This window comes from Apteryx rowi, unplaced genomic scaffold, assembly GCF_003343035.1.
Source record: "Apteryx rowi isolate R43461 unplaced genomic scaffold, aptRow1 scaffold_99, whole genome shotgun sequence".
Taxonomy (NCBI): Eukaryota; Metazoa; Chordata; class Aves; order Apterygiformes; family Apterygidae; genus Apteryx; species Apteryx rowi.
In genome coordinates this window covers 1,350,959-1,368,541 of record NW_020451304.1, presented here as the reverse complement: position 1 = coordinate 1,368,541, position 17,583 = coordinate 1,350,959, and the positions used below count along the sequence as shown (strand labels likewise).

At 58.0% G+C, this 17,583-nt stretch overlaps 1 protein-coding gene across 1 annotated transcript; it reads left to right on the top strand.

The window, feature by feature from the left end:
• Positions 1-2,139: 2,139 nt before the first annotated feature.
• On the top strand, positions 2,140-14,087 carry NEK8 (NIMA related kinase 8). The gene is made up of 14 exons (XM_026055204.1): positions 2,140-2,364; positions 3,259-3,491; positions 4,258-4,389; positions 4,576-4,784; positions 5,199-5,278; positions 5,849-6,030; positions 6,264-6,414; positions 7,516-7,592; positions 8,762-8,879; positions 9,178-9,328; positions 9,579-9,742; positions 9,989-10,147; positions 10,402-10,560; positions 12,170-14,087. The coding sequence occupies exons 1-14, from the start codon at positions 2,229-2,231 to the stop codon at positions 12,196-12,198; spliced, it is 1,980 nt and encodes a 659-aa protein (XP_025910989.1). The 5' UTR covers positions 2,140-2,228; the 3' UTR covers positions 12,199-14,087.
• The last annotated feature ends 3,496 nt before the right edge of the window (positions 14,088-17,583 follow it).

Here is a 17,583-nt window from a genome sequence, read left to right as displayed (position 1 = left end):
GTGTGTGTGTGTGTGTGTGTACGGCGCTGCACGTGTGTGCACGGAGCATTGCACTAGTCTGTGTTTGCATAGAGCATTGCACGAGTGTGTACGCATACAGAGCATTGCACGTTTGTGAACAGAGCATTGCACTAGTCTGTGTGTGCATAGAGCACTGCACGTTTGTGAACAGAGCATTGCACTAGTGTGCATATGCTCAGCATTGCACGTGTGTGCATGAAGCATTGCACAAGCGTGTGTGTATAGAGCATTGCGTGAGTGTGTGCGGAGCGTTGTGCTAGTGTGTACATACAGCATTGCATGTGTATGCATAAAGCATTGCACAAGCATGCGTGTGCATAGAGCATTGCACTAGTCTGTGCACAGAGCATTGCACGTGTGTGAACAGAGCATTGCATAAGTGAGTGTGTGTGCAGCGTTGCACTATGCATATGCACAGCATTGCATGGGTGTGCACAAAGCATTGCACAAGCATGTGCACATACAGAGCATTGCAGGTGTGTGTACAGAGCATTGCACATGTGCGAATAGAGCATTGCGCATTATGTGCTGGGCATTGCAAGAGTGTGTACAGAGCATTTAATGTTGTGTGCTGGGCATCGCAGGTGTTTGCACAGAACATTGCACGTTGTGTGCTGGGCATTGTGTGTGTGTACAGCGGTGTTACGTGTGTGTGTGTGCACAGGGTGTGTACAGAGAGCATGTGTGCGTGCTGGACATCGTGTGTGTGTGTGTCAGGCACATCATGTGTGCGTGCTGGGCATTGCAAAAGTACGTATGTGCCAGGCACGCGCGTGTTTGTGCTGGACATTGCGCATGGGGGTGTGCTGGGCGCTGCATATCCATGCTGGACACTGCACACGTGTGCTGGGTGTTGCGCTCGTTCCTGCTGGGTGCTGCTCGTGTGTGCTGCGCATTGCACGCCCACCCTGCGCCCCATGCATCTGCCTTGGACAGACCCCTCCCAGATGTGCCACACATCTGTCCCAGGCCCTGCACAGCTGCCTGGCGCACGGCGGGTGTGCTGCGCCCAGCGCACATCTGCGCAGCCCCCGCCCGGTGGGCGCAGCAGAGTGGCGGGGTGGCGAGGATGGCCTGGCGCCGCGAGGCCCCCGCGGCCGGCCGGGCCAGGTGTCGCTAGATGGCAGCACGGCCACGTGGCGTGGGGGTGGCAGTGCCACCGCCGTCCCCGTCCCCAGGGGTGAGGGGGCAGGGGCGGCCGGCCCTGGGCGAAGGCCCGGAGGCGCCGGGGAGGCCGCGGCCTGGCCCGGGGACGAGGCGGGCACGCGGCCGTGGCTGGGGCCCGGCCCGGCGCACGGCGGGGTCCCCTCCGGTGTCCCCGGCGGGCAGCGGGGGGCCCGCGGGTGGTTCTGGGGCGGCACGGGCCCTCTCGGCGGGGCGGGAGGTGGCCCGCGGAGGACGCCGGGAGCCGGGGCAGCGCTCTGGCGAGGCCGGGGCGAGGCGGCGGAGCGGGAGCCGGGCAGGCCCCGGCAGCCTCCGCGCTCCTCGCTGCTTGCCAAGGCCCCAGGGCCCGGCCGGTTACACATTAACTCCCCTTCCCTTTGAAGTGGGGACAAAGGAATCGGGGCTGGGGATCCCGCGGGAGCCAGGCGGGGGGGCCCCGTGGCCTGGGGGCGCCTCCGGTTCCCCCTTCAGCCCCCAAACATGGCGCGGGGGCGGTGGGGAGGGGGTGGGGGGGGAGGGCGGCGTTCGCGGGACGAGCTAGTTTGTCGGCCCGCGGCCGCCGTAGCGGGCCCCGGAAGTGTCTCCATGGAGACGGGAGGAGCCTCGGCCCGGCTCGGGGCGCGATGGAGAAATACGAGCGGATCCGGGTGGTGGGAAGAGGGGCTTTCGGGTGAGGGCACCCCCGGGCAGCGCCTCCGTGGCGGGGGGCACCCCGGGATGCCCCCCCCCTTTTCCAGGCCTTGTTACCATGGCAACGTGGCGGTCACCAGGGGTGTGGCACCCCGGGGTGGTGGGGGCCCAGGCCCTGTTACCATGGCAACATGTGGGGGGGACGCTAGGCCTGTAGCACGCCAGGGTGGGGGTCCCAGGCCCTGTTACCATGGCAACGTGTAAGGGGGGTGCCGGGGTGTGTGGCGCCCTGGGGTGGGAGGTGTTCCCCAGCCCCGACCCCGCTGACGCCCTGTCCCTGCAGGATCGTGCACCTGTGCCTGCGCAAGGCTGACCAGAAGCTCGTCATCCTCAAGCAGATCCCCGTGGAGCAGATGAGCAAGGACGAGCGGCTGGCGGCGCAGAACGAGTGCCAGGTCCTCAAGCTGCTCAGCCACCCCAACATCATTGAGTACTACGAGAACTTCCTGGAGGACAAGGCGCTCATGATCGCCATGGAGTATGCCCCAGGTGGGCCCTGCCCACCCCTCTCGCTGGGGGGTTCCCCAGGGGGTCCAGGGCACCCCGGAGAGGCGGGGCAGTCAGCTTTTTTGGGGTTGGGCTGCTGTGGCCACAAGGGTTCGGCTGACGTCCCAACTTGCTGCTTATCCCTGCCAGGGCTGTCCCCCAGTCATGCTCCTTGTAAAGCTCCTGTGCAAAAGGCTGCTGAGGCCGCCAAGAAGTCCAGACGTGGCTCTGTTGCACAGATATGGCCATTGTATGCCCTACATCTGCTGATCATATCAGAAACAAAGATTTCTAACATCTCTGTCACTGATGTGTGTGTTACCATCTGCCCTTGGTTTAGGTTTCACTTAGGTTTCCTTGTGTCAGCTCTTGGCCATAGTGTTGATCTTACAGCTCCATGTGGGAAGGTATGATTTCTAACAACATTTGCTGTGGAGTTTAATACAAAAACAGCATTTGCATGAGAGATTGCTGAAAGTTTTACATGAGACCTGAGTCTGGACCTCCCCTCCTGGATGGGGCCTCTTAGTGCCACGTGGCCTTTTGGACTGCAAGAATGTTCTTCTGCAGAACAGGCTTATCTTGTTCTGCCATCGAGGTTTGTGTCCTGACAGGGCTCCAGAAGCTGTAATTTTAGCATTTATTTTTCCTGCTGTCTTTGACAGTATGTCAACAGCAACTTCTTTCTCGCTGTTTCTTCATCCCACCAACTGTGTTGCCATTGTTCTCCTCACAGTCTTGGGAGCACTGGAGAACATGTTGGTTGTCCCACCAGGATGTGCTACTTCCCATGTGCTTGACTTCTTAAGAGGCTCTGACTAAATCCTCTGCTTTTAGGTTGGGTTCATGGTGCCCTGTGCAGCCACTCTTGCCAATAGCCCTCTGCTGTTTTTGCAGGGGGCACGTTAGCGGAGTTTATTCATAAACGCTGTAACTCCTTGCTGGATGAGGATACCATCCTGCACTTCTTCGTGCAGATCCTCCTGGCTCTTCACCACGTGCACACCAAGCAGATTCTGCACCGCGACCTGAAGACTCAGAACATCCTCTTGGACAAGCATCGCATGATTGTCAAGATTGGAGACTTCGGCATCTCCAAAATCTTGAGCAGCAAGAGCAAAGCCTACACGGTGGGTGTCCTGGCTTTGGGGGAGGGGAGCTACTTCCCACCATGGCAGCAAGGCTTGAAACTCTGGGCTTGGCTCCCTGTAGTCTCTGGGAAGCTGCTGTATGCAGCAAGGTTGGACGTAGCATACATGCAGTAGGCCACATCAGTGTGATGCGGTGCCGTTTTGCTCCTTGGCGTTTATGTAGGCTGATGTCTTCATGCTGAAATTTGCTGCAGCACTGGAGGCTGCAAGAAGGTGAAAAAGACCTGCCAGCCCAAGCCCGGGAGAGGGTGGGGTGTCTGAGCCCACTGGAGAGGACCGACAGGGTTTCTCCAGCGTCCCAGTGGGAGGGGTGGTGTTTGCAGACTGGTCTGACACATACTTGATGGCCGAATTCCTGCTAGTGTCCTGCCGTCCTGCCTTGCCTTAATCTCTTCTCTTTGCCTGAGACTTCAGTATCATTCACCATCAAGACTAATCTGGCTAGGCGTAATTTATACCATGTTCATCGCTGCGGGTGCTGATTCTCTCAAGTGGATAGGAGCAAGATCAGATATAATCACTGTAGGTGAGAGGGATGTGTCCAAAAAGACAAATCCATGTGATTTTTACTGAGATGAGATTGTGAGCCAGGCATTGATACCAGGGAACGCATTCCCAGCTCACCTAAGCTCTGGTTAGTGGTGCTCTAGCCAGCCTGTGCACTGGGCTCTAGACTGAGCCCTTCTCTTTCCACCTCCCTGTTCCAGTTACGCAGTTGTGGCAGATCTTTCTCTGTCTCTTCTAGGTTGTGGGAACTCCATGCTACATCTCCCCAGAGCTCTGTGAAGGGAAGCCATACAACCAGAAGAGTGATATCTGGGCTTTAGGCTGTGTGCTGTATGAACTTGCCAGCCTCAAGAGGGCTTTTGAAGCCGCGGTAAGAGGGATATGGTTTCCCTGTGACACAGGGGACTGTGGTCTCTTGCAGATGTGAAAACGTGTGCTTGGATCATGCTGCTCACTGAGCCCGAAGGTGTGAAGGCAGAGGGCAGTGCTGAGAACGTTTTGCTCTGTGGTCTCGCCTCTGGCTACTCACTGTATGTCTGTCTTGTTTTCTCTCCAGAATCTTCCTGCCTTAGTATTGAAGATCATGAGTGGAACATTTGCCCCAATATCAGATAGATACAGCCCTGACCTGCGCCAGCTCATCCTTAGCATGCTGAACCTGGATCCTTCCAAGCGACCGCCGCTGAATGAGATCATGGCCCAGGCCATCTGTATTCGTCCCCTTCTGAACCTCTACACTGACGTGGGCAGTGTCAAAATGAGAAGGCAAGTGGTGCTGCCATGTTTGTGTGCTTTGGGAGGGGCTGCCGCAGCTCACAACGTGTCTGACCAGTTCACCGTCTCTGTTTTGAGTTCCGAAGAGAGAGTTGTCCCCACCCAGCTCTCCCGTGTTCCCCCAACACGCAGCTGCTGCAGGCTGAGCCTGGCCCTGCGGCTCAGGGCTGCGGCAGGTGTGGGTTTGCCATCGCTGTAAGAGCGAACAGGGAGTTGTGAGCTCAGGGGGAAGTGAACTGGCACTGACTGCCCTCTCTCAGGTGGCTTAAAGTGCTCACCAAAGCAGTTCTGTGGGATATTCAGCTGTGGCTCGTGCTGTAGCTCTGCCCACACCCTCTGTGATCCGGGGCTCCGCACGACCTCTGGGGCTGAGCTGACGGTAAGGGCTGCGTTTTGGTTTGGCAGGCCTGAGAAGCCCTTGGCTCCAGTGCCGACAGTGACCCACAGCCGCACAGGGGGACGAGTGAGCAGTGCCAGGCCAAGGGGTGAGTCGTGGCGCAGCACATTCAGCACAGCTCTGCTTGGAAGAGCCCTTTCCCTTGGATGTCAGGGGGTCTTGGAGGCACTCAAGCTCCTGGAGGAGGAAGTTACGGAAATGTCACCTTCCCTGAGCCCTGGAGGAGCTCACAGGCACCTCAGCTCTGGGGACCAAGCAGCAGTCTTTTCCCACCTGCGCCTTCTAAGTTTAAACTATTTAAATGAAATTCCTTCTGCTCCATCTGTACAGGCTGGGAACAGGCCAGAGGGGTGCTGGGGGGTGTCCCAGTGCAGGGCTATGCAGCTGGCACAGGTAGCAGTTAGCTTGGACTGTCACGGTACTCCTTCCCCCAATTCTGAGATAAAATACAAAGACCTGTTCCCATGTGTTTCTCTCAGCTCCGCCTGGGAACTCCCCAGCAGCCCCTTGCCAGCCTTGGACTGGGGCTCTGAGCTGGTCTGGCCCTGCTTGCTGGCAGACAGCTGTGCTGGTGCCCAGACTGGATGGCGGGTGTTGTTTCTCTTCCTGTGGGAGGAGAGTCAGGAATCTGGGGTCATGATTTCTGTTTGACCAGCAGGTGTTCGTGGCGGCTCGGCCAGGACTGGAATTCCTCCTCCTCTGTCTTCCATCTACACCTGGGGGAGCGGGATCACCACCCCCCTCCGCCTGCCCATGCTTAACACCGAAGTGGTGCAGGTGTCTGCTGGCAGGACGCAAAAGGCTGGGGTCACCAAATCGGGGCGGCTCATCATGTGGGAGGTGAGCGATGGGAACTTGAGCAGGGCGGTGGGAGAGGAAGGCTTGCGGGTGTGATTTCTGAGAAGGGGACGCTTCCGCTCACTGCACAGGCCATGATGCTGCATTCCCCAGGAYTGCAGTCCAGTCCAGGGTGCAGCTGATGCTGCTGAGCCTGTGGGAAGGGGCTCCTTAGCTCTCCCACTCTGATCTTGCTACACAGAGGTGCAGTAGCCCAGATGGCTTCTCTCTACCAGGCTCCCCCGATGGGTGCTGCAGGAGGCCCTTCTCTCCCAGGAGCCACCGAACAGCTTCAGCCTCAGTTTGTGTCCCGTTTTCTGGAGGGCCAGTCTGGCGTGACCATCAAACATGTGTCCTGTGGTGACCTATTCACAGCCTGCCTCACAGGTAAGCTGCTGCCTCGTGTCTTCAGCCGTCTGGGTCCCAAAAGCGCCTGGGTTGGTGGCTGGCTTACAAATGCAGCGTGACTGCTTGGGGGGTGCCTGCTCAGAGAGGAACCTGAGAGGTGCACTGGGCTGGAATGCAACGAAGTGCAACTGTGGCCTGTCATGTAACAGCAGGTAGGGATCAAGAATGGCAGGAGTGCATGGTCCTCCCATGATGCCCCCTGGTCAGCTTGGTCCCAAACATCCGTCTGGTGCGGGGAAGGCCTCGGATCTCCTCTGTTTGTTGTCCTGGGTGCACTGGTGTCACTTGGTGCCAGAATTGGTCTGTACAGTGGGGACTGCAGTGTGAGGAGTGGCCAGGAAGCTCAGCGCAGCTGGCCTCACTGTGTCACATACTCTGTGAGTGCAGGTAGCAGGGGGCCACCTCCCCAGGCACAAGCGCTCACTGATGGTGACATGTTGCAATGAGAAGTCAACGTGAAGGGTGCCTGTGAGTTCCTGCAGCTCCAGCCAGTTGTCCTCGGCCATGGAAAGGCAGCCTCTGAAGCCCTCTTAGAGCGGGTCAGGAGACATTCTGCCGGGGAGGGGAGTGTGCACACCAGCCCAAGGCCATGTTTGTAGAGCAAAACCCTCCTGATGGTCCTTTGGGAGCCCTGTTTGCACTTCTGCTGGGGATCAGGGCAATAAATAACAGATATGCAAGTAGCAAACTTCATAGGCCTGTGTTTGTCCTACCTCTCCATGGCGTTTCCTGCTGCCCCTCTGCTGGGGGCTGGCCTGGCTGCTCAGTGAGTGGCTCTGTGTATTTAACACCTTGACAGACTGTGGAGTTAGCAGCTCCTGCGTACACAGCTGCAATAATGTTATCTCAGTGCTCCCCTATCATCTGCTGTTTGTCTTTGGTGAGTTGTCACAGTGCATAGAGGCTGCTGCTCTCTAGAAGCTCGTTGAAGGCCTCTGGGCCCCCCTGCCCCCAGCAACTTATGAGTCAGAGTAGGTCCAAGCAGAGCTGCTGTCCTCGGAGCTCCAGTCAGCCCCATGGGCCCCGTGTGCCTTGTGGGGTGTCGTGTGCCGGTAACACAACTTCTTTCTGCCTTTGCAGACAGGGGGATAATCATGACTTTTGGCAGCGGCAGCAATGGCTGTTTGGGGCACGGAAACTTCACGGACGTAAGCCAGGTTTGTCGTGTGGGTGCTGGGTGTGCTGCTCCCCCAGGGCAGAGGATGGATCACGCCGTTTGCGCCCCGTGAGACAGCTCACCCGAGCTCTAGGGACGTGCATCCCAGGCATGCTCTGGCATCCAACCCCCTCCCCCTCCTCTCCCTGTCACTGCGGGGTTTTAAAAGGCCCAACCTGCCTCTTTCTCTCCCCCCGCCCTACACAATGATCCCTTTGAGTGTGGGGGAAGTCAAGAGCTGCCTTGTGGTTGCTGTTGGCAGGCACCCAGCTTGGAGGCTGCCTCCAATCACACACCTGCCTGCTTCACTCTTGGCCTGCAGCTGCCAGGGTTCACTGAGAAAAGTTATTTTTCAAAAGAGCCAGTATTTAAAGAAGAGCTATGTGTTTCCGATTGGCCCAGAGCGTTAGGGCTGAGGGCCCTTCGTTCCCTTCCAGCCTCTTCTTCCTTGCCCTCTCTCAGATGCGGCAGCAGCCGATGGCTTCCAGCCGAGCCCAGGGACTGGTGCCGTTTGTCTCTGTGGTCAGCTGGCTCATTTGTTCCTGCTCCATCCGGGGATGTTGTCTTGAGCCAAGCTGCTCGGTGTTTATTGCTGGGGAGAGACCAATTGGTAGCAGCAGCCAGATCSCAGCAAATGGTGCTTTTCACATGAAGAAGATAATGAGAATGAGACTTRCTATGGTGAGGTGTCAGATCTAGCAGCAGGTCGCAGCAGGGGCTGGGAGAAGTGCGGAGATCTTGGTCTCTCCACACCCTAACGAATACGTAGCTGATGGCTCTCAGCTCCTCTGCACAAGAGCCGTTTCAGCCAACGCATCCTGCACCAAGCCCCTGCCTGCTCAGAGCATGTGTTAACAGCCGCTGGCACTCCCCACATGGGCAGGGGGGCGAATCCCAACCCTTGGGCTGAACCTATTCCCTCTCCAAACCGTTGCGCTGGCTGCTTTCTTCCGCCCCAGAGATGTTTGCATTATCTTCTGKGCCGTGTGCATGTAGTCTCTAAAATTCTTTGAAGACTATTTAGAACAAAAAATGCTCTGGTGTTTGTGTTGGATGAAAACTGGGATGCTGCCAGCACTCTGCTGAGGCTGGGGGGTTGGGTGGGAGGGATGGGAGCAGCCGGGCAGGCTGGGAGGTCTCGGCTGACGGCTGCTGCTCTTCCCCTGCCAGCCCAAGATCGTGGAGGCCCTGCTGGGCTACGAGATGGTGCAGGTGGCCTGTGGCGCATCTCACGTCCTGGCAGTTTCCAACGAACGGGAAGTGTTTGCCTGGGGCAGGGGGGATAATGGTAAGACATGTCTGCTTAACAAAACAGGGCTTGTGCTTTCCACCCCCCCCTTCCCACTCCCCTCACTGGCCCTGCTTTCCTGCAGTCCTCTCCAGATGTGCCAGTCTGGGTGGGTGTGGAAAAGTTACAGCTGCTTCACCACCTACCAGGGCCCCTTTGCTTTCGGCTTTGCTCCCCTTCATGGTGGTGGGTCCCAGGCAGAGCTCTTGCAGGCAGCTCTGTAGATGCTGTCACTCACGGCAGTGCATTTGGTTTGTGTGTCTACATCAGCCATGCCCTGCTCTGTTCTTCCTGCCAGGTCGGCTGGGGCTGGGTACCCTTGAGTGCCATAACTCCCCCCAGCAGGTAGCAGTCCCCCCAGAGCACGAGGCTCAGAGGGTCGTCTGTGGCATCGATTCCTCCATGATCCTCACAGTGAAGAACCAGATTCTTGCTTGTGGGAGCAACAGGTAGGAGAAGTGAGCGTCTGTGCTCCAGAGCCTGCCACAGCAGGGCTCTCTGGGGTCCATTCAGTCTGTGTCTGGCCAGGGAAGAGAACAAGAAACCGTGAGAAGGGTCTCTCAGAGTCATCGCTGTGTGACCCTGCTCCCCAGCATCTCGCTGCTGATGGAGCAGTTATGCTAGGGCAGGATTTGAATGCAGGGGTGTCTGTGCCAGGCCACATTCAGCCAGCCCTGGACTGTGCTCTTCCCCCTGCAGATGTAACAAGCTGGGCCTGGATCGGATCAGCTCAGCAGAGGAGCCTTCCCCAGAGAACCAGGTGGAAGAAGCCACCGTGTTCCTGTGCGCCCAGTCAGCCCCCTTGAACCAACAGCCAATCGTATGTGCTGACATCGGTACAGCGCACTCAGCTGCAGTCACAGGTGAGGGGTGCCGTGCCCAAATCCTTGAGGGGGGGCACAGGTCTGCATTTTCTCTGTCTTCCTCCTGCCTCTGTTCCCCATGCCTAGARGCCTAAGAGAGGCTCAAGAGGCACCCTGCTCCCAATGGTGGAGCTCTGTGGAGCAGGGTGCTCACCATGACCAAGCACAAAGGGGTTCAGGGGCTTTGTGGCATCCTCAGGTGACACCCAGATGGGAACTTCATGTTTCTCTCACCTCTGTTGTCAGCTTCTGGCCAGTGTTACACCTTCGGGAGCAACCAGCACGGGCAGCTGGGCACCAACTCCTGCCGGAACAGCCGCGTGCCCCATCTGGTTGTGGGGCTCCAGGCTATGAAGGTCACTGTGGTGGCTTGTGGGGATGCCTTCACCGTAGCCATTGCAGCAGGTGAGACTGAAGCCTGTGTCCTGGGCTGCAGCAGGCTCTGGCTTTCTTCTGCCTGGAGTCCATGCTGCTGGCCAAGATGGACCTTGGAGATAGCTCAGGGCGCTACTGAGGTGGATGGCTTGTCCTAGTCCTGTGGGGTGCAGGGCTGGTGCTGCTCGGACAGCCCTTGCTGCTTAGCAAGTAGAAATGGGAGGCCCGTTTCCTGGTGAACGCAGCGAGGAGCTCTGTGTCTAGCCAGGTTTATCCCTCTGCAGAYGGCGAGGTGTGCACATGGGGGAAAGGAGCCAGGGGACGCTTGGGCAGGAAGGATGAAGAAACCGGCATGCCGCGGCCTGTGCAACTGGAGGAGACACATCCATACGTGGTGACCTCTGTAGCCTGCTGCCATGGGAATACACTGCTGGCAGTAAAGCGTGAGTAGAGGCTTCTTTACTGTGATTCCTGCCGTTAGGACCTAGCTGGACAAGATACCTTGTGACAGGAGCTGTACTGAGTCCCCCTGCACTTATTTAGCTCTGTATTATTCTAGTCTATCTAGAGATGTAGATGAGTAGAAATGACTTGAGGCATATAAAGGTTCCCCTTTTGCTACACAGCACTCTGACAGTGCCATTTCCACCGGAGAGGGGAGCAGAGAGAAAGCGAAGGAGTTCTTGCACACTCCCAGACAGGTGGGCTGGCCAGGCTGCAGCTGGTGGGAAGCTGGTGTGCTGGCGGTCCACAGAGTTTCCAAAAAGAGCAGTTCTCTAATTGGTGCTGCCGAAATAGAAGCTGAGATTTGAGGCGTCATTTTGGCTGCCGGATCTCCATTGTGGTTTGGAAAAGATAGCGATGGTTTTGTGGTTCCTCTCTGCTCGGGCCAAAGGCAGCATCGTTGCGTGGTTAAAATGTGCCCATGGCGTGACCTGCCCTTCCGTTGCCTGGATGTGTGGTGGGAGCCTGGCCCAGACTGCTGGAGGGACCTTTCTTCCGCCTCTGCTGGGCTGAGGGATTCCAGTTCCAGCCCACTTCAAGCAGGCTAATTGCACCCTAGAGGGGAGGAGGCCTGACCGGCCGCCCCAAGCACGGCAAAATCAGCCGTGGCTCCCRTTTCTTCTCCCCTGCAAGTGCTGACCTCTCTCATGTGATGTACAGCGCCATGTGAAGGGAACAGGGAATGGCCGAGTCTCAAGGCTCGGGAACAAGCAGGGTGTTTGTCAGGGAGTAAAAGGGTTTTGTTCCCGCAGGAAGACGGCAGGCTGCTCTCCCCTTCCGCTGCTGGGAGTCGCCCTGTGCTCTGTGGCAGCTGGGTTGTGGGCTGCCTYCTGCAGCGCTGTGAGAGCAGGGACCCGGTGCAGAGCCCCTGCAGTAGCCCCACTGCCGTCCCTCTGCACTGCCCCGTCCGTAACCTCGACCCCCCTGTCCCAGCGTGGGAAACGCTGCGCGGCAAACGCGGCAGCAGCAGCCTCGCTCGCCCCCAGTGTCCCTCAGTAACCAGAGTGTAAAACAAACATTCAGAGCTCTGTAAAAGGCTACATTTTGACTGGGCTTTTACTCAGCTTAATCTGCCTGGAAACCTCTCTGGAATGAACACAAGAGCTGGCAAAACGTTTGATGTCACTGCAGCTTTCAGCTCTGACCTTGACCCGGCCCGGGAGCTGGAGAGGGTGCTGGTGTGTTGGTGCTGGTGAGCAGTGCTCCACCCTTCGTGCGGCTGTTCTGCACCGCTCTGCGGTTTCCTCCCGTGTGGCCACTGCTGTTTTTGACTGGCCTGGGCTTCTGCCCATTTTACTGAGAGGCCACTGCTGCGCCCTTCTTTCAACGCCTCTGCAAACCCCGCTCTGGAATAACTGGGAGAAGACAGCCACATTGCTGCTTTGGTCCTGCTGAGGGCCTTGTGGTGCCTTCCTGGGGTAGCAGGACAGGGACTGCAGAGCCCATCCGTTGGATAACCGGCCTGCATGGGTCAGGGCACTGCTAACCTTAGTTTTGTCGAGATGGTGGCTTTGGGCTCATTCTCAGTCCTTGCTTTTTGTGTTTCAGCTGCCATGGAAGAGTCCCCTTCCCAGTGAGTTTGATTTGAGAGGGGCTGCGTCCAGCCTTGCAGTATGGATGCGGGGGCTCCCCTGACCTCCCGGCCTGCCTGTCCTCTCACTGCTGCTCACCAAGGCCTGCCTCAGACCCGCACCCCAGGACTGGGAGCTTCTCAGCTGCGCTCAGAAGGCAGCGACCTGGCAACAACAGGGAGTTTGTAACGACGGTTCCCACAGAACCAGAGTTGATCTCGCTTATCGAATCACTGAGGATCGTTGCCCAGGCGAACCTGAAGTGCCGGAGAGGTGCTGCCCTGGACACGCTGCRGGGCAGGCGTCCCTGCAGCTCCGCCGCTGTGTTCAGCGGGTCACACTGGGGCTCCATCCCTTCCTGTTGGAAGTGCCTGTGTATGAGTGTAGAGGGGCTCTCCTCCGCTGCCGGTGACGAGCACAGAGGTTGTTTTCCCCGTGGAAACTGTCTCTGGTTACAAAGCCCAGGCTGACAGCTCAGTGTCTGAGCGAGCTGTCAGCCTTCTCACAGCAGTGTCTGGAGTTAGGGCCCCAGGCACTGCACTGGGTGACTAAGTGCAAACCTCTTTTCTAATTAGAGAAGTCTGTCCGTTCCCATCCCCCCCTTTAAAACGTTTCATCCATTTGTTGAGCTGTTCATCGTGCTTTTGAGGGTCCTGGCCTGCACGGCTGGCCGAACCCGGCGCGAGCCGTGTCTTGTTTGTGCGGCGCAGCCCGACCCGCTCTCCCAAAGTGCTGCCTGCAGCTCTCCAATTACAGCCTCCCATAGCCCCAGGAGCCCAGCTGAGGATCTTCTAGCTGATGTTTGTCCTCAGGCCCCTAAATCCTACTGCTGACCAACTCTCTGGCTCCCAGCCGAGCTAGTGGAAGGCAGCAAAACACAGAAAGTGATTGTCAGTAATTGAAGTTTTTTAACCCAGATCTCTCCAGGGAGATGATGAGTTTTCAGGGATCCTTTCTGCAGGCAGGAGGGGGCATATCACAATGTCACAGACAGGAGTTATGTTTTTATCTCCAGAAGGGTCGTTTCCTTTTTCTTTTTCTTTTTTTTTTCTTTCTTTTTTTTTAACTTACATCTGCCCTGGGCCATTTTTTTATGAGCTTCTGTCTCTGATCTGTCTGACATTGCAAATGCTTTTCCCTTTCACATCCATCTTTGTGCTGTTGCCAATCTGTTGTGTATAAAGTCAGTACTTTCATAAGCTGGCTGAGATGGAATCTCTCTAATTATTTTTGTGATTCTTTTCTGTTTTCAATGAGGGAAATCTTGCTGGGCTCTGGTAGGAGCCGACTGATCCTTCTGTCATGTGAAAGGTAATGAATTTCTGCAGGTTTCCTCCTCTTTCCTCCCGGGCTCCGGCTGGGGAAGGGAGCAGGTCCCGTCCAGCCGGGAGAGGCGTGTGCAGCCCTGACTGCAGACGCGGCCTCCCTGTTTGGCTCCTGGCAGGGTGGGTAAATGGGTTTTTCCCTACCGTTTTATTTCTTGTGGAGCTGCCTTTTCAGGCGGTTACACCCTGCTACCCCGGGAAACTGCCTTGTATTCAAAGGCACTGCTGGTCCCTTGGCGTTTGCCTTGTGCTGCAGGTTACAAGGAYGGCGCCAGCAGCCTTTGGTGGTGGAGGGAAAGGTGTTCTCTGCTCCCAGACCAACCTGGGCACCAGCGTAATTGCAGGGCTGGGTTAAATTACCTCAAAGCCCCCCTGGGCCGTTGTCTCTCGCTTGGCTGTAGGGCAGCACTGGCTCCCGCGGGAGCAGACTTCTCTTGGCTGTGTGTGCCCAGCCTGCACCCACATGGCCCCACTCTTGGGGCTCCCCTCACCCCACGCTATGTGCAAACACACCCCGGAAGAAAGGGGGTGCGTTTCTGCTACAGCTTCGCCTTGGCAGTGGTGCTGCTGAAATGCCGCCGCTCCGGGGAAGCGGGCAGTCCCGAGAGCCAGCCAGCTCCCCGCTCCAGCCGCAGCCTCCCCGCAGCCCCTGGCTCCCGCTGATGTGCTGGCTTTAGGTAGCTTGTTTTATGGCTTAATGAGGCCTTTGCACAGAAGCACTGAGGTGTTGCCGGCTTTAATATTGGCTTTTTATTGGGAGCCTTTGCTCCAGGCCCTGGGTTTCCGAGGAGGGGGACCTGCGCTGACTCTTCTCTCCTCCTTGTGTGTTTTATGCCGGTCCCGGGTTCGCCGGCAAGGGCTGCAGCCCTCGGGGATTCGCGGCCTGTGCGTACTCGGTGCAGGAGTTCAGCTGTGAAGCCCAGTGAGATCATTTGAATAATTTAATACCGGGCTGTGACCAAGCCTGGCGAAAGGGTAAAGGAAACAAAGAGGCCCCCAGCCCCGAGCAACAATAGCTCTTGAAATGACAAGCCGAGGCATGTCCGTGCTGCCGGAGGCAGAGCGCAGCCTGGGCAAATAGGCCGCTTGCATTCCTCGCGTCTGCCGCTTTGTTTCCCCACTGAAGCTCCCGGTGCAAACCGCAGGTCTCCGGGTTTCTCCCTTTATCCCTGTTTTCTTCCTGAGTCCTGTGCGCCGCAGAGCTGGTGGTGGAAAGGGCTGGAAGAGATGGGCTCAGCCTTCCGGGGACTGTCCGTGTCCCCCAGCCCTTCCTGCTAACCAAGGCACGGCCAGAACAAGGCGGGTAGGGGAGGTGACGTGGCAAGGGATGAGGCTGCCTGTGCCTGTGCTGTTCTTCCCCACAGGCAATATGAGGTGCAGATCTCATTTGGGGGTAATGAGGCTTGTTAATTTTCACGTAGGGAAAGCCTGTCTCCTGGCATCGGGGCCCGGAGGAGCCCACGGAGAGATGGACTTACAAAAGGAGCCGTGTTCAGGCAGGGTCTAACGCATGCTTGTTCCCGTGGTTGATGAGATTACGCATCCCGCTGACCTCAGGCCCTTGCTGTCAGCAGGAAATAGCCCAAAATGCCTGCCGAGCCCTGAGCTGATTTGACCTGATTCTGACACTTCTTTCTCGGTCATATCCCTGTTCCCACGAGGCTTCGCAGAAGGTGCAGCTACCGTCCATCTGTCCACCCACCCCGCTCCCCTTCACACCCAGCCTTTCTGCGGGGACAGGTCGCCAGGAATCGGGAGAGGACTCTCCCCACTCCTTTCCCTGGGGCGAAATGCTCTGTCTGGGTTAACATCTCCAGACGCCAGTGTCAGTTTTCTGTCCCTCCAGTTTAAGGTAAAATGCAAGGCGGAGGGATGAAGCAGCGATGCAAGGAAGCTGCAGACAAGGGGAATAGGGCAGAAAGCCTCCCAGAGCCCAGATGGATTCAAGGCCCGACCTGTCACCGCGGGCAGAGGACGTATCGCCTTTGCAGARGCAATTGCCCTGCCTGGGGGTTGAGTGTTGCCTTTGTGCGAGACAAACGCCTTGCTGTAAAGCTGAGTGTGGGGAGGGCATTCATTAGGGAGATGGGAAAATGAGGGGATCTTTGTTTGCAGGCTCTGTGGAAGGGTCTGACACCTCGGAGCCGTCYTGCCGGGGCAGCCAGCACCTTCTGATGGCTTTGTCAGCTCCTAGCTAATTAGCAGAGGTGCTCTTCAGTGGGGTTAGAAACGGAGAAATCGTAAACATCAAAGAGGAGCAGTAAATAGTGATAAAACTCTGCTCTGTTTAATGCCTGTCGTCAGAGACCCAGAGGCTAAAAAGCTTGCAGGAGCGGTGTGCCGTGCCTTTTGCGGGGCGGGACGGCAAGTCCCATCGCCCTGTGGGATGCTGACAGAGGGGCCAAGGSCCTGTCCCGTCGGCCTTCGCCCAGTCCTGTAGCTGTGTCCAGGGCTGGTTTTTAGATTGGGCCAGGTCCTAGCGTGTTTGGACGAGTGTCCGGGATAGTGGCTGGCTGCGTTTCTTCCGTTCGCTTGCTCACACCACGTATGCCTGGCTCCAGAGCCTGCTGTGACTTAGTGGCAGAACCAGACAGACCCTAGGGCTTCCTTTGGATCCCATCCTGGGGGTTTGATGGCTATGTGCAAATGGGGCCCAGGAGAACTGCACCCCCAGGCTGCAACCCCCCCCGTTGCCGAGCCGGGAAATGCCCGGTGTGCCGAGCCATTCCCCGTTGCGCGCTGTGCAGTCACCCACTGTCATTTTTGGCTCGTTGCATTTCCAGGCTCTCTGGGAGCTAGTTAAAGTTTAACTCGTGGCTCTCTGCCGCCAGAGCAGGCTGCCAGCTAGTCCCGTCCCTTGGAAAAGCCCCCTTGGTGGCTGTCGTGTCAGCGCGAGCCGCAGCGCCTGTTCACGCTTGACATGCTGCTGCAAGGTTTGCCACTACTTGGGTGTGCAGGAGTTAAAGCTCTGTTGCAGCTCATAGGACCCRGCCGTGGATGGGGCAGGTTCGATGGTGTGCCCAGCGCCAGCCCGCAGGGTAACCCCCAAAATCAGTCACCCCATCCGTTTCCTGGCTGCTATCGYGGCGAGAACGGGCAAGCTGCCTTCCTTCCCCCAGCAGGCTGCTGGAGGATTTTATTTTAAGCAGAGCCTCTCGGGGAGAAGAGTAACGTGAGCTCCTTGAGTGACAAGTGATAGAGCCTGACTTGCTCGGTGTGTCCCCCAGGAATCTCTCTCCTCTGCCATTTGCTAATTGAAAACTGCTAACRTTTGGGTCTGTGGCAACTGCCTCCCTTAATGGGAAGCTGGCTGGAGCATGCGTTGGTGGGACTAACACATGCTTGCAGCCTGTCATCTGGTCCTCTCCATCTCCAGGGAAAGGGACAAATACTCCCATATGCTGCTCTGATTTTTGAAAGACTAAAGTGGGGGCTGGAGCCAGACAGGTTTTCTTTTATTCTCCCTCCAAGCCTTTGCTTGGGGGTGAGAAACCACGGGCCAGAGGGCTGCTGTTTGTCGCGCAGAGGAGATCGTACAGCAAGACGAAGCCGCTCATCCGTCGCCCAGCCCAGGCCCTGCCACAGGCTGTGCCCAGGACACGGGTCGCGCTCTGCGGCAGGAGTGTGTATGGGTGCAGGGGGGTGCAGCCCCAGTGAGGATGGGGCATGCAGCGCCGTGGGGCCTGGGCCAAGCCCCGGGGTGTCCTGGCCCCGCTGCGTAAACCGTTCCCCCCAAACGGCACCCGTGGCTGCTCGCTCGGGAGCACAGCCAGGGCTCGGGGCTGCGTGGGGGGGCACGGGTGCCCCCCGTGAAGGGGATGCAGCGAGGGCAGCGCATGCCCTTGCCCCCGAGCAAGGGCTGAGTCTGGGAGCTGCTCGGCCTCCCCGCAAGCCCCCGGGCTGCCGGGAGCAGGGTGCTGCGAGGCGGAGGGGGCCCGCGGGTCGCAGCCGGGCTGGGTGCCAGCACCCCGGCGGTGGCCGTGCCCCATGCAGCCGTGCCCGGACCCCCGCGGTGGCCGTGCCCGATGCGGCGGGCCCGGAGGCGGAGCGCGGTCCCCGGAGCGGG